The 15,167-nt window shown below is 43.8% G+C and overlaps 1 protein-coding gene across 3 annotated transcripts; it reads right to left on the bottom strand.

Annotated features, from left to right (window-relative positions):
- Positions 1-640: 640 nt before the first annotated feature.
- Positions 641-13,477, bottom strand: LOC120681595 (glycerol-3-phosphate dehydrogenase SDP6, mitochondrial). 3 transcript variants are annotated; one of them, XM_039963141.1, is made up of 7 exons: positions 13,045-13,410; positions 11,299-11,772; positions 8,465-8,796; positions 3,693-3,853; positions 2,487-2,745; positions 976-1,273; positions 641-904 (listed from the first exon to the last, which is right to left on the bottom strand). In XM_039963141.1, exons 1-7 carry the CDS (start codon positions 13,397-13,399, stop codon positions 897-899), a joined length of 1,887 nt encoding a protein of 628 aa, XP_039819075.1. In that variant the 5' UTR covers positions 13,400-13,410; the 3' UTR covers positions 641-896. The 3 variants fall into 3 exon arrangements, with proteins under 3 accessions (XP_039819075.1, XP_039819076.1, XP_039819074.1); XM_039963142.1 differs by lacking the exon at positions 11,299-11,772 and having other exon boundaries at positions 643-904; positions 13,045-13,475; XM_039963140.1 differs by lacking the exon at positions 641-904 and having other exon boundaries at positions 965-1,273; positions 13,045-13,477.
- Positions 13,478-15,167: the final 1,690 nt, after the last annotated feature.

Raw genomic sequence — 15,167 nt, 5'->3', positions numbered from 1 at the left:
GCTGGGCTTCTTTGAGTCCTTCCCTCTCTTCCAGATTTGGAAGGAGGCCGGGGGCCTTTGTGGGCCCAGTTGCCTTAACATGTGTTTGTGTTTTCGAAAGTGGTTTTAGCACTCCAATTAGGGTGTCCCTAATTGTGGCACCCGACAATATCATATACACAAAAAATTGTGATGTCAGTAACTGGGTTCGAGGCTTTTGAGTTTTTTGTTGGTGGGCTCATGTTGCTCATGTTGTCAGTCCAGGGAAGGGTAAAAACGAAGGCTTTCACCAGTCCAGTCCATGTTGTCAAGTATGACTAAAGCAAACGCTGTAACATGATAATTATTTTCGGAATTTAACGGTGATGAAAGGATTGAAAATTTGAAGTCTTCGTGGCACATAAGGAAACTCTTACATTTTCAGTGGCACACAAGGGAAAACTAAATTCTAATGGCATACGAAGAATTGACTCTTGTACTGACGAGAGGAAATGGCCCATATGCTATTGTTGTCAGTCTGGCATATTTCTTTCCAACTAAATTGAATGAACGCAAGTCTGCCCAGGGAATAAGTCTTTCCAACTAAATTGAATGAACGCAAGTCTGCCCAGGGAATAAGGGGCATGATGATACTATACTATAAACAAGTGAAAATCCGTGGTAGAGAAGCAAGAAATTTTTGATTGCTCATTCCAGCTTATTTTAAAATCGACTAATGTGCAGCGGTAAATACAATTGTAGTTCTGTGGCCACATCTTATTTTGCTGTAAATCAGCACGTCCAATTCAAAAAAAACGCATGCAAATGAGGAAAGTGAACCTTGCAACATTCACGGCTCAATATTGTATCGAAGCCTGTTTGTTCAAGTAAACTTATGCGATTATATGATTCACGCTTATTCACAGAATTATTTTTGGTCATCGTCCTGCATATGAGATAAAATTAAACATAAATTGGATACGGAGAAGAGGAGCACATTAACGAATCATGTCTTACCATTATGTTTCCCATCGCTGAATTGAGCATTCTTGGATGATTTGAATGTTTCCAAGAACTCTCGACCCTTTTGCAGTTCAACCTTCTTCCTTGCCTTATCCCACTTGTGCTCAGAAGCTAAAATATCAACGATCCGGGGCAAAGCTCTACCGGCAGCATCTGTGTCAAGGAAAGCTAGCCGGCATCTCCTTGCAACAAAGTCCACAGCAGATTCACAGTATTCATGACGAGCACAGTATGCTACTTCAGCTTCCAAAAATGGGTATCCATGAGCAAGCCGCTTTCCCAAGCCTTCGTTCTAAAAATATTAACAAAGTCAAAAATGAAGAAAACAAATTAACCATAAATTTCTGTTTCACCAGATTGGTCAGACATTTAATGGGACAATAGCCACATGCGAGTATTGTCACACAATAGCCACACTTCACTTCAAACCATCAACCTATCATGAATGCACCACAGTTAATTCATCATGGATAATTTACAAAAATAACAGGAATGAAATTATTCATGTTGGCTAGTTCGCAACAGCCAGGTCTAAGCAACTCCCAAGTCACCCAGGAACAATACAGGGGGAATCATTGGCCACTCATGTCAAAAGGAACCTAGCATTATTCATGTTGTACATCATTGATACAGTTTATTGAAATATGGAAATTGGTTTTAGAAATTGTTGGCATGCACACATTCATGGGAAACAGCATTTAGGTTAATGATCCAACTTTCTATGGGATGCACATGGCCAGACTACAATGGTTTAGTGGAAACCCTTTTAAGATATCAGAATGCTTATAAATTATAATAAGGATCTTGCAAGGTTTCAATAACATAAAAGTGAGAAAAGAAAGGAGACTGAACAAATGATGACCAGAAAGCACACCTCTTGTGCAAATCTGAAGGGTGCCTCGTCACATGTGACATTTTCACACCAACATGTATGCAGATCTATGCAAAAAAGAAATGGAACAACTAACTCTAAAACTAGTGTCATCTCAGTACTAAACACATATACCATAATCTGTAAATTTGGCAACCGATTTGGAAACGGTTCAACAAGGGTTCTCATCCTATTATAAACACTATTGTTCAAATTTGGCAACAGATATGGACATGGTTCAACAAGGGTTCTCATCCTATTACAAACATTATTGTTCACTTTTGTCATGAACTTTTTGTCAAAAAGACCAAAACTGAAACTAAATGTGGCAACATTATTACATCCTCAAAAAAAATCAAAATATTACAAAATTCATGGTTTCTTTAATCGTTAATTGAAGTATAAAATAATCCATTATTAACTCAGTGAAGAAAATAAGTTTTCAGTTTCAAAAGAACCCACAAAAAAAACTGCAGTGGATCATTATTACTATCAAAATTGTGCTTTCCAGTAAGCTTACGTTACTACCCCAATATAGATGAAGAGATAAATTGGAGCAACATTTTTATTTTTCTTTTCCATCCTACTAGAACAGAGTTCACATAATTATCGCTATGGAGTCGGGTGAACACACCTGGGCAATAGAAGCCACTTGTTCAGCCAAAGTTCCATATGCATGTGACAAGTGCTTTGATACAGCACTGTCCATTGCACCTGGAATAACTTTGCCACCATATGTCTTTTTCATTCTCTTATAGTTCTGAGCAAGCACAGTAAAAGAAGCTGGATCCCATCCATATCCACCAACAATTTGCAAATTATCGGTCACACAACTATTAGCTGGTTTCAAATTACCAGATCTTACTGCTGCATTTACAGCATCTTCAGCCATACTGAATGAACAAACTTATTAGCACTCAACAATGGGGCATCAATAGATAGAGCGAATAGCATGCTCATGCACTCACACAGTCAGATCACATGTACATGAGGTGAAATGTTGACCGCAAAGTGTCCGACAATATATCGTAATAGCAAAAAATAACTCAATGGTTTGCTCTTAAGTGACATTAGCAGTCAAACTAAAATAAAGTACATGACAACTATAACATATTATATATACTGCACTATTTCAAAAAGTTAGTTTATGGTGGTGGCTGCAGTAGTTCACTCACATTTTATCATTCTCTTTTACAACTCTAAGAAACTTCTAACCCAAAACAAAAGCAGGGAACAAACTAATCCTCAGCAAAAATTTTGTATTAAGCTACTCCATGCTAGCTAGATCTTTCTTTATCTTCCCACTATTTCTACTTTTCCAGCTGCCATGAGCGTAGGTTGGTAAAGCCCTCAGTCACCCTCTTCATTTTTATTGAGGATGCATATCCTGCCTCAGCTGAGGCGGTAGAGCAGGTCGGGGCAACAAATAGTGCAATTTATTATGTAGCTATATTCAGTTGAGGAATTTGTGGCAAAATGTAGGTGAACGCAGCAGTGGAGGCACAATGCAAGCTGGGCAGAGCTTGGCTAGGGACAATGGAAGTGGCGTAGACTAAGCTAGAAACTGCTCGCTACGTATACGATAGCAAGATGGTCATTTATTTTTGGAAAAACACGAATGGTCGCATCTCTGCTTTGCAGGTGTCGTACGATCAAGCTCTAATAGTTTTCAAACATCAATATGCATATGACATTGCAGTCCATCATATTCTACACCTATTATTTTTCTTGTACAAATAAAAAGGGGCATGATTGGCAATGCTGAAATCGAAACAGGTCAAACCAGTTCGATCCTATCAATTCTACCAACAAATTATAGTCGCAATTAGGTAGGCCATACCTTCTATATGTTGTCCATTTTCCACCAGTAATTGTTATTAGCCCTGGGTAGTCTTCAAATACAACATGATCACGAGAAATACTTTCAGTATTCTTTGCAGATGGATCCATGGCCAAAGGACGTATACCACTCCAGGCAGAAAGAACGTCTGAACGCCTTACCTAATTAAGACATCAAAGTTATATTTCAACAATCAATATTTTCTCCATTCCTCTTTTTTTTTGTGTCGGAAAATATGACTCTAGTAACAGCATCACAAAATAATGGAAATATAAAACTACAAAATATACGCAGGATGTGCATTGGCACACTTAAAATGGATGTCAAAAGTAGAGCATTCAATATAAAAGAAGATTGAGACCATGTATGTGATGTCCAGGGTTTCAGCCCAACCACCAAAGGATGATCGAGGAACGAGGTCACTGCCTCGCCTGCTCTCACACTAGATAGAAGATAGCAAGGAGGTACTAGATTGGTATATTGCTTGATGTTCCAATTACACAGCCTTTAGAAACAACCAACCGGCTATCTATCCGACTCTTGAAACAACCAAATCTTAACTAATTGCCTTACCTTGCCTAATGAACCTAACAAGCTAACTTATCTGAACGACCTGAATTGCATCATCAACCTGAACTGGTGCTGGAGCTGGACACCTTGTTCATCGACCACGTCGAGCAGTTCTGCTACACCTGTGCTGGCGAAGCAATGGCGGCTGCCCTTCCCGGCGACCTACCACGCCAAGGAGAAGCTGGAGCTAGTGCATGGCGACCTATGCGGTCCCATCACACTGGCTACTCCTGGAGGCCGGCGCTACTTCCTCATCCTCGTCGACGACGTCTCCCGCTACATGTGGGCGATCCTCCTCGACACCAAGGCAGCTGCTTCGGCAGCCATCAAGCACCATCAAGCCGCTACGGAGGAGTGTGGCCGCAAGCTCCGTGTGCTGTGCATGAACAATGGCGGCGAGTTCATGGCGGCTGAGTTCGCAGCGTACTACGCCGACTACGGGATCTAGCGCCACTACTCCGCACCGTACACTCCACAGCAGACAGTGTCGTCGAGCGTAGCAACCAGACGGTGGTGGCCATGGCGCGTGCCCTCCTCAAGCAGAGGGGGATGCCGACCATCTACTGGGGTGAGGCAGTGATGACTGCCGTTCACCTGCTCAACCGCTCGCCTATCGAGGCACTCGATGGCAAGACACTATATGAGGTGTGGCACGACCGCAAGCCTACGGTCAGCCACCTCCACATCTTCCGCTGCGTCGCGTTCGTCGAGGAGCTTGGCCACGTCGGCAAGCTCAACGATAGGAGCGCACTAGGGGTCTTCATCGGCTACGCAGACGGCATGAAGGCCTACTGCATCCTCGACCCTGTGACATAGCGTGTGCGCATCGCACACGATGTGGTGTTCGGCGAGGGTCGGGGTTGGGCGTGGGACAATGCAGTGGACGACGGCTCAACTTCGACGAACAGCGATTTTGTCGTCGAGTATGCCCACTTTGAGGAAGCTGAGCTCTCCGTCACCGAGCATGTCTACCCCAGCTCCGGGATCGCCACCAGCTCCCGCGAGTCCTTCGCCGATGCCGCCGGCCATGCACGCCTACGCCAGCGCCCCATACGTCTACACCGGCGCCCCGTACACCTACGCCGACATCCACTCCTCCAAGCTCAGCACCGCCAGCTCCAGTCCGCGATGAGCACCGCTCGGTGGAGTTTGCCATGCCGCTCTCCAACGCTGAGGACCACATCGATGCGTACCACGAGGGTGAGCCTCTGCGGTATCGCACCGTGGAGGACATCCTTGGCGAGTTGTCGGTGCCTGGACTTGTACTGCACGACTTGGCAGCGGAGCTACACCTGATGCATGACGACGGCGAGCCACGCTCCTTCGCTGAGGCAGAGGAACACGCAACCTGGCGTGCCGCGATGCAGCTGGAGATGGACATCGCCGAGAGGAACCGGACTTGGTAGCTGGCTGATCTCCTAGCCGGTCACCGCGCGATCACCCTCAAATGGGTGTTTAAACTAAAGAAAGACGAAGCCGGTGCGGTCGTCAAGCACAAGGCCCGACTAGGTGCACGCGGGTTCGTGCAGCAGGAGGATGTTGACTTTGACGATGCCTTCGCGCCTGCCGCACTGATGGAGTTCGTGCGCCTCATCCTCGCACTGGCAGCCCAGGAGGGCTGGCGCATCCACCACATGGACGCCAAGTCTGCCTTTCTCATTGGCAACTTGAAGGAGGTCTACGTCCACAAGCCGTCGGGATTCGTCATCCCCAGCAAGGAGGGTAAGGTTCTTCGCTTGAGCAAGGCCCTCTATGGCCTGCGGCAGGCACCCCGAGCTTGGAATGCCAAGCTGGACGCTACCCTGAAGACCATGGGTTCGTGCAAAGCCCGCATGAAGCGGCCGTCTGGGGGGGGGGGGGGGCAAGGACGGCTATGCCCTACTGGTGGGCGTCTACGTCGATGACTTGGTGATCACCGGCGCCAAGCACGACGAGGTGGAGGCATTCAAAGAGGAGATGAAAGCCGCCTTCCAGATGAGCGACTTGGGGCTCCTCTCCTTCTACTTAGGGATCGAGGTGTACCAGGATGACACTAGCATCAGTCTCCGTCAGACTGCCTACGCCAAGCGCATCGTTGAGCTAGGTGGGCTCACTGAACGCAACCCCTCTCACTCCGATGGAGGAGAGGCTGAAGCTAAGCCGCGACAGCACCGCGGAGGAGGTCGACGCCACGGAGTACCGACGCCTTGCGGGGAGACTTCGCTACCTCACCCACATGCGGCCGGACTTGGCGTTCGCCATCAGCTACATCAATCGGTTCATGCAGCGACTGACGACGGAGCACCTACAAGCCGTAAAGAGGATCATCCGCTACGTTGCGGGCACCCTTGACTACGGTCTGCACTACCCGAGGTGTCCTGGCGCGGCACACTTCATCGCCTACCGTGACAGCAACCATACCGGCGACATCACCACGAGTAGGAGTACGAGCAGGACGATGATCTTCCTTAGCAAGTGTCTTGTCAGCTGGCAGTCGGTCAAGCAAGAAGTGGTAGCTCTGTCCAGCTGTGAGGCAGAGTACATTGCCGCTACTTCCGCTTCCACGCAGGTGATCTGGCTTGCTCAATTACTTGGTGATCTCCTTGGCAGAGATGCGGAAGCAGTGAGCTCCAGGTGGACAACAAGTCCGCTTTGGCCCTGGCGAAGAACCTTATCTTCCATGAGCGCAGCAAGCACATTAGGGTGAAGTATCACTTCATAAGGGGCTGATTGGAGGATGGGAGCGTCAAGGCCAACTACATCAGCACACAGGACCAGCTTGCTGACTTCCTCACCAAATATTTTGGGAGAGTGAAGTTTCAGGAGCTGCGGTCCAGGATTGGGATGATCCGGATTGGGACCACTGTGTGAGACTTAGGGGGAGAATGTTAGATAAGTCTCACAAATGTGCATCCATGTATCTATCTATTATACTAGATAGGGCTAGGTATAGCCCCCTGAGGGTGATCTCGACCATCGATGGGATCACACGGAGGATTTTCTAGCCTCATGTGGCCACTTTGGTGTTAAAAGTATATTAAGGTGTCTTAAGAGTCAAGTAGCCGTCTTGGAGTCTATATAGGTATCAAGACTGCCCTTTGGGCTTTAGGGGAATGAAATCAGATCCATTTAGGCCACATCTCCCTCCGATTATTGTGTCTTACTCAGCGACAATCTGGTGTCTTGGTCTTCCAAACGCCAGATCACGGTCTCTCATTCCATCGCAGAGGCTAAGTATCGTGCTATCGCACATACTGCGGCTGAGACTTGCTGGCTCCGTCAGTTGCTTCAGGAGCATCATGTGCCTGTCTTCGGCGATGATCGTCTACTGTGGCAACGTCAGTGCTGTATACATGACGGCCAATCTAGTTCACCATCGCCGCACGAAGCATATAGAGATTGATATCCACTTCATTCGCGACAAGGTTGCTCTGGGGCAGGTTCGGGTGCTCCATGTCCCGTCCACTCAGCAGTTCGCGGACATCATGATGAAAGGCCTATCTGTACAGTTGTTCACTGATTTTAGGTCCAGTCTTTGCGTTCGGGATCCTCCCGCTTCGACTACGGGAGGGTATTAAATATATGTATGGCTGACTTGTATTGCACTCAAGTCTTGTAGACTCTTACTTGTATATCAAGCCATATCGGCTATATATATGAAAGGTACCCCCCCCCCCCTAATAGGGTGTGTGGCCATTCCAACATACATGGATAGGCATTAGCAACATTAGTTCTTGATCTATCACTTTCTATCAATGTTTTTCTCAACATAATAGATGCTTGTTTCCTCTAAAAAATCCTTCATTTAACAGAATATCAAGTTGCTGGGAACGATGACACAGAATGTAGGATTTCACAATTACAGATTATCAAATGAAATAGCCTACAAGAAGCATTAGACAGAAGCACTCTTTAGTAATCTAACATGGGAAGTCAGAGCAATGTACAACATATCTGACATAATCATGCATCCTCATAATACTCACATTTCATGCAATAAACTTAACATACTAAGAGAAGCGTTTGGCTTGACAGAGCGTAGAAGTGAAACGTGTGTTTAAATAGCTATTAAAATGTTGTTCCACCATCTCATGTTTTGCAACCAATTACAATATTAAAAAATGTGAAATAATACCTTCCAAAGAGTCTCAGAAGAACTTTATATCAGTGCTTAGTATTATGTAAATGAATTTAAGAAAAGGTTAGCATCTATGCAAGCACACCTGAACATTAAGATAGTCAGAGATTGCATCCAATATGAACTGTATTTCATCCTCATGTGGTTCAGGAAGCATTGTTATTGCTGTGCTAGAATCAGTTGTTCCCGCAACGGTCCTTCCCAACCATGGCAACATGAATACAACTCTACCATCCTTGGTTTTAGGAACAATTAGCCCCATCCCTTCGGGGGAATAGTAATCAGGAAGTACAATGTGCACACCACTGCTTGGACAGATCATGGGCACTACATCATTGTTAGCCATCTTCCTCACAGAGTCACAGAACGGTCCTGCTGCGTTAATTACCACCTTTGCAAAGGTTTCAAACTCCTTACCTGACACATAATTGCAAGAATTAGGTGAGAACATAAGGACAATATCCTAGTTACATAAGCAAAAATAACCTAGATGGTAATGTTGTATCATAAAAGCACCAAACGAAAGACACAATCAATTTCGCACAATACGTGCTGAACATGTGGCAACCAACAAAGAAGAATGGTAGACAATCAAAATGCTGGTAACAGTAAATTGGCAATCCACAATTCCACAGAAGGTGCTATTGACATATTGCTATAATAAAAATAAAAAGGTACATTTCTAACTTTTCCCTTGTTTTAATTTTCCTTTCCCATCTTCAAAACCAGATCCAACTCTCAAAAAAGTTCAAATGATGTCCTAGAATGTTTCGTTTTCTTTTGCCTTTTCTTTTTGGTGGCTTTGAGTGACCTGGCAGCCACATCATCTGCAGAAGTAATATGAAATTAAGAGAGTACAACAAAACCTAAGAGTTTTAGTCCCACATAGAACTCTTTTAACATTTGTTTCACTAGTAAAGCAGTACTGCATGAGTACTATGCAAACTGCGAAGAGTCAGTAGCAGATCTAAATGACCATTGCTAGCATATTCCAGAATGATCTTCAATCTAAATGAGAACAGCATAGTTTATAGAAATAAAATTAACTCATCCATACATGCTTTAAGGAAAATTGATCTTTTTGAGAAAAAAAATATCAGGATCGTAAGTTCTCAGAACACATTATATTGTTATTAGAATTAGGAACCTGCAATAACTTAAGCATGCTGACTTCAGGCTCAAAACAATGAACTGAATAGTAATTAGTAAATTAGACTAATAGGTCTTGAAAGGCCAGCATCGAAAAGCCTGTAACAAAGATAAGCAGAAGAACAAGATTAACAAGCGGATCGACATTCATCAAAAAGTTTTCATTTCCCAGAGGGAGGTTGATTATTGTCTACAGTTTCAAAATTCTATCAAAAATAATTCCTCAAGATAGAAAGTGAATAGTGATCCCGTGTTTCAAATTTCTCTTAGAGCTTAATATTGCCAACATCAAGAAAAAAAAATTAAGTAAAGCCATAGCTCATTTCAAAAGAAAAGTACAACACTTGAAAACTACTTCAAGGAAGTTCATAAAGCCATATCAAGACGCAAGTATTTATTGAGAGATCAGAACAATATATTGTAGTAACTGAATACATAATTTTCAGTTTCAGAAATCATATGATCAACTAATTATTCCGAAAACAATTGAAGGTAGATAGTAAACTTGTCATTATATAACCCTCCAAGTGAAACTCTACAAGATAAACAAAAAACACAGAAGTGCTATGTGAATACAATATTCAGTAATCCATATTTTTCTGGAACCATGCAGGAGAGCTGCATTTCATTTCAATAAGGAGAAGAAAAATAGAGTAAAAAGGTCAGGAGGAAATAGAGTACAAAGTGCAGGAGTAAAGTCCTGACCCAAATGCACTCACACACACCCCACAACGCTAACAAAAAAAGTTATACAACGTGCCACGCACCACTTTTAAACAACCAAACCAGCGAGAGCTAAGAATTCTGTGTGTCTGTGTGAGTGCCGAGGACAACAAATTCAGTAACCACTTAGGCCAGACACTTTTTACTCTAAATTTTGTTGTTAAAAGTAAATGCATCGACCCAGAGCTCAGAACTCTGAGTGAATTAACACAAATACCTACTCCATATCACCTTCAGAACACAAACAAAAACTGCAGGACGCCAGGAGCATTCAAGATATTCATCATCTACAAACACATCAGTTGTTGTCTTAAAAAAACTGTACATCTGATCACTTCCCTATCTTATATGCTTTCAAAGATTTTCTAGAAGATCACAATAAAGTTCACATGATGTAGGTTCCAACGTAAGTTTATGGCTTATGCACACGTAAGTTTATGCAAGTTATTGGTGTACCAAAAGAAAAGCAAAGTAGAACTTCAAACTAGAAACTTGTCAAGGGCATCGATGCCCAAGACAGCGGGACCTCGACTACGGAGTTCGTAGCCACGGCGGGTAATGGCGTCGGGGTTTTTGCCCGGCTGCCCAATGGTGAAGGGGAGAGATTAGGAGAAAGGAGGGAGGATTAGGGCTGATAATTCTTGATTGACTCTCCAAGTGTTCGAGTACAAATAGACATAGGCGCACAGACCCCTGCTAATTAGGAAACAAACTGAATCAAATCCCCTAATTCTAGCCACTGGCTGTTGCCGGCGCCTGTTCTGTTGGGCTGCCGGTGCTGCGCATGCGGGGTCGGCGCTGATACTGGCAGCCCCACATGACAAAACTACTGTAATTATTTTTTAAATCACTTTCTTCACATTTCTAAAGCAAACAGAAGTAATGCATAGAGTGGCATTTGAAAGTAGAAATACTTTGTTAGCATTAATAAGTCAACATATGGAGGAAAGTTACACAGAATTATCAAAGAAAAGAAGATAACTTGATCCACACTCTGAGATGGTTACTTTACATAGCTGGGTAGAGAAAGGACATACTTTATTCTACCTGATAGTGTGTCACGAATGCGCGCACCAATAATTCTCTCTCCAGATTCATCCTTAATGAGGGAGACCACTTCAGCATAATTGAGAACAGCTGCACCAACAACTGCAGCCGTGCATACCAACCCCACATTCAGCCGAGAATCATTCATTTGACCATCATAGTATACTACTGTTCCTCTTAGGCTACGGTCATGGCCATTTTTTGCAAGGGTTGGGAAAAGTTCAACAGATTCATCTACAGAATAATATCGTGACAAATGTAGTAGCCTTCTTCCAGCAACTAGATCATAGAACTTCAAACCAAACCAGTAGTATACTACCTCAAACCAGTTAAAGCAAGGAGTCATGCATGGCAAAGCATGGCACAAATGGGGAGCATTCTCAATAACCTGCTTGCGTTCCTTAAGTGCGTGGAAAACAAGTTTGAGCTGCCCATAATCAAGATTGAACACTGCTTTCTCCAAGTAACGCACACCTGTACAAATGAAGTCAATATAGTGATGGACAATGAAAATTTAAATTTTCAATAACTGAAGAGGTATGATAAATTTTCTGCAGGTATTTCTTGTTTAGTAATTAAGTCTTTCTTTTGCACAAAAAATGTATTTTTTTTCAAATCACCAAATAGCCCCCCAATCTTTATAATATGTATGTCCATTGCATTTGTTTCAAGCTTGCCGTCTTTATGCATATGATGGTACTACAGCAGAAAGCAAAATGAATTCATTGCATCAGTAAGAGAAAAAACAAGAGCAAGACATTTTCACAATAACAGGAAGAAGATACACCTTATATTTCAATTTCATTTGGCCACAGTTATCCGAAATTCAGTCATAGCTGACTCGAGATATCGAGTGTTTTTTGAACCTTGGAAAAGCTCTTGGTTTGATAACAAACTTAACATGAAAGATACCCAAAAATTTATGTAATAAGAACTTTAGGGAACATTCTTATAAAATGCAATGTCAAGATTCGAAGTTAGTGCTTACAGTCAGTTTATCTTTTCTGTTCTCCTAGCCCATTTTGAATTTATCCTTGAGCATAATTCGATACCCTAGACTACATACTCGACCTTTTTGGGGATCTTTTGTGTTGATTTGCAACTCAAACTAAAAAACCATTTTTTTTAAAAATGAGTGAGTTTTCATCTGAATTATTCCCTTATGTACAAGTAAAATAAAAACACTTAGGGAATGTTAGGATACAAGCCTAGCGTCATATTTTAAATGTATGTATTGAACAGCAAGTGTTTTCACATCATGTTTACACATAAGTCAGGCTTTGTTAATATTGCAACATAGATTATTAGATTGGCATAATATTAGAAATAAGTTTGCATTGCTCACAGACATAGCTAAGAAAAGGCATGCGAAGAGCATGAATTCCGCTAAAGTCAAGAAGTGTAATGCCATCCTAGAACAAATCTTTCCTCAAGTGAAAGAAAAAAAAAAGGACAGTTTCACTCGCTAACGTAGCCAAAGCTATGTGTTGGTTATGATGATGCACAAGACATGAAGACAATCGACCCTGATACATCAAACATCAATAGCCATAGCAGTTCACCTAAGTGCTACAAAAATTTTGATCTTTCACGCTTCGTCAGACCACTATCCCAGGAGCTATAACAAAGGATTCGATGGGAGTCCAATTTGGGGGAGAGAATTTGATAAAAGTAAAAAACGGACAGATTTACTAGCAAAAGAAATCTTCTCGGTGGGGGTTATTAGGTTCGGAGAAGGCCACGCACCGCCGTGGATGAGTTTCGTGGATCGGGAGGAAGTCCCGGAGGAGAAGTCCTCGCGCTCCACGAGGCCAACCCGAAGCCCACGGGTGGCGGCATCGAGCGCTGCGCCGCATCCAGTGGCTCCGCCGCCGACGACGAGCACGTCGAGGGGCTCCGCGGGCGTGGACCCAGCCAGCGCCGCGCGCTGCGCGTCGCGAGGGGGCGGCGCGGCCCCCGGCTGCGCCACGCGCTGCCGCGCGGCGTCGAGGGCCGCGGCGGAGGGGTCGGAGGCGGACGCAGAGGAGGCGGCGAGGGCCACGGCGACGGCGGAGGATGCGGCGAGGGCGGCGCCTGCACGGCGGAGGCGCCACGCGGCCATGGCGGCGCCCGGACGGCCGGACGCGTGGGTCTACTTTGTTCGGTTGGGATCACGGGCGGAGTCGGGGAGGAAAGGAAGTCGCGCGTTCGCTTTGTTCCTGCCTCAACGGTGAATTGCTGCAAATTGGGAGGCACGGTGCCTTTACACACGCAAGTGGGCACCGGACGTTGTTTGTGCCACCGGCGAAATAAAAGACCCACATAGAATGTGTGTGCTAAGATGACACTTTTTTTTTTACACTTGCTAAGATGACACTAGATACAAGAGAGAAAAAGATTTTCTGTTGCAATACATTGAAAGGCAAGTGATAGATTAGCACCTTAAAAAATCTAAGACTTATTTAGGCATCCAGTGCTCTGAATAAAGAAAGAAGATGTGAGTGGAGAAAAGAGAGAAAATGATGTTTGGTCAGTCATACAATTGGCGGTGTAACGATGCAATACCCATATCAATTTTTGCACTGCCTTCTATTCCAGACTGACGCTAAAGCTACTCCAAGAAACTAGCAATAATCCTAGCTAAATTTAGAGATTAAAGATAAAAGATTTCTAACTAAGGGGTAAACCAACAGACTCTCTAAAACTGGACTCTCCATATGTTACAGTGTTAGTGGACCCAATGTATCATACTTCTTTCTTATCTTCTTCATTTTCCCACCTCCTCCCCCTCCTACCTTGAGGGGAGAGGCACCGTAGGTGATCCGCGTGAGGTGCGCTCCTCCGAGGAGCGCGAGCGAGCTGTTGAGATCCTGCACGAAGCGGCATAGCATGTCAAGCTCAATCCACCGTGGGGCCCTTATCTTCTGGTGTCGCATCTCCTCGGGCAACACGACGCGGATGGGGCGTCCGGGTTGGGCTTTGACGGCGTGGAGGAGCTGGGGCTAGGTTGTGGACGTGGATGCGGATGCGGATGCGGAGAAGAAACAGCGGCCAGGGTGGATGAGGACGAAGAGGGGAATGCCTTCAGGAGACGGATGGCGATCCGCACCCGCTCGGGTGAAGAAAGCTAGCAGAGGGAGCTGGATAGCGAGAAGAGTATTTTGGAGAGGCTATTGGATTCTATTTTTACCACAATTTTGCTATTTTTATTTAGCCACAGAGGCTATTGGAGATGCTCTTAGTAGATTTCTTTATTTATATTAGTAGAGATGCACGTGCCACATGCACGTGTTGTCAAAAATAATTTGATTACATCAAATGACATTTAAAAGTTAATCTTTTTATTAATGTTGTAGCAATCCACTCCAATTTAAACTAAATGACAGATTCACACGAACATTCTGAAGTTCTTATTTTTGGAAAACTTCAGACATTTCTGGTATACTCATACATATATTCCAGTGCAGACTTATGATCTTAAGAATATGAGCATGTGCTCTTAAGAATATGAGCATGTGCAAACTTATAACTTCAGAATATGAGAATTGTACAGCATAGAACTTCTTTAGCTCCTCAACTGTAGTGACAACCGCAAATTTAGTGACAGCATGCAGTATAGGGTTCGTACTTATGCCAATTGTAATATCTTCAATAAAAAACCACAAGTGCTGATGATATAGCATATATAATTCTTAAATAAACATATTTTAAACAAACACCAATAACTGATAATACTACTAAATCATCTTCTAGTGCTAATGCCCTTGAACTGTGGTCAAACACATCCGATCAACACAACTATTATTTTCGGAAGTACTACCACGCCTATAATACAAAAAACATCGATGGTAATTCAATTATTGTTTACTAATTATCAACAAAAGGTATTG

The sequence above is a fragment of the Panicum virgatum genome, chromosome 7N (genome assembly GCF_016808335.1).
Source record: "Panicum virgatum strain AP13 chromosome 7N, P.virgatum_v5, whole genome shotgun sequence".
NCBI lineage: Eukaryota > Viridiplantae > Streptophyta > Magnoliopsida > Poales > Poaceae > Panicum > Panicum virgatum.
The sequence above is the reverse complement of the archived record's forward strand: the minus strand, read 5'-3'. Positions and strand labels throughout refer to the sequence as shown.

Coding starts and splice junctions, on each gene's coding strand:
- LOC120681595 (XM_039963140.1), bottom strand. CDS start 13,399: ATGGCCGCGTGGCGCCTCCGCCGTGCAGGCGCCGCCCTCGCCGCATCC. Junction 11,773..13,044: donor CACGAAACTCATCCACGGCG/GTGCGTGGCCTT, acceptor TCATTTGTACAG/GTGTGCGTTACTTGGAGAAA. Junction 2,746..3,692: donor AAATGGACAACATATAGAAG/GTATGGCCTACC, acceptor TTGTTCATTCAG/TATGGCTGAAGATGCTGTAA.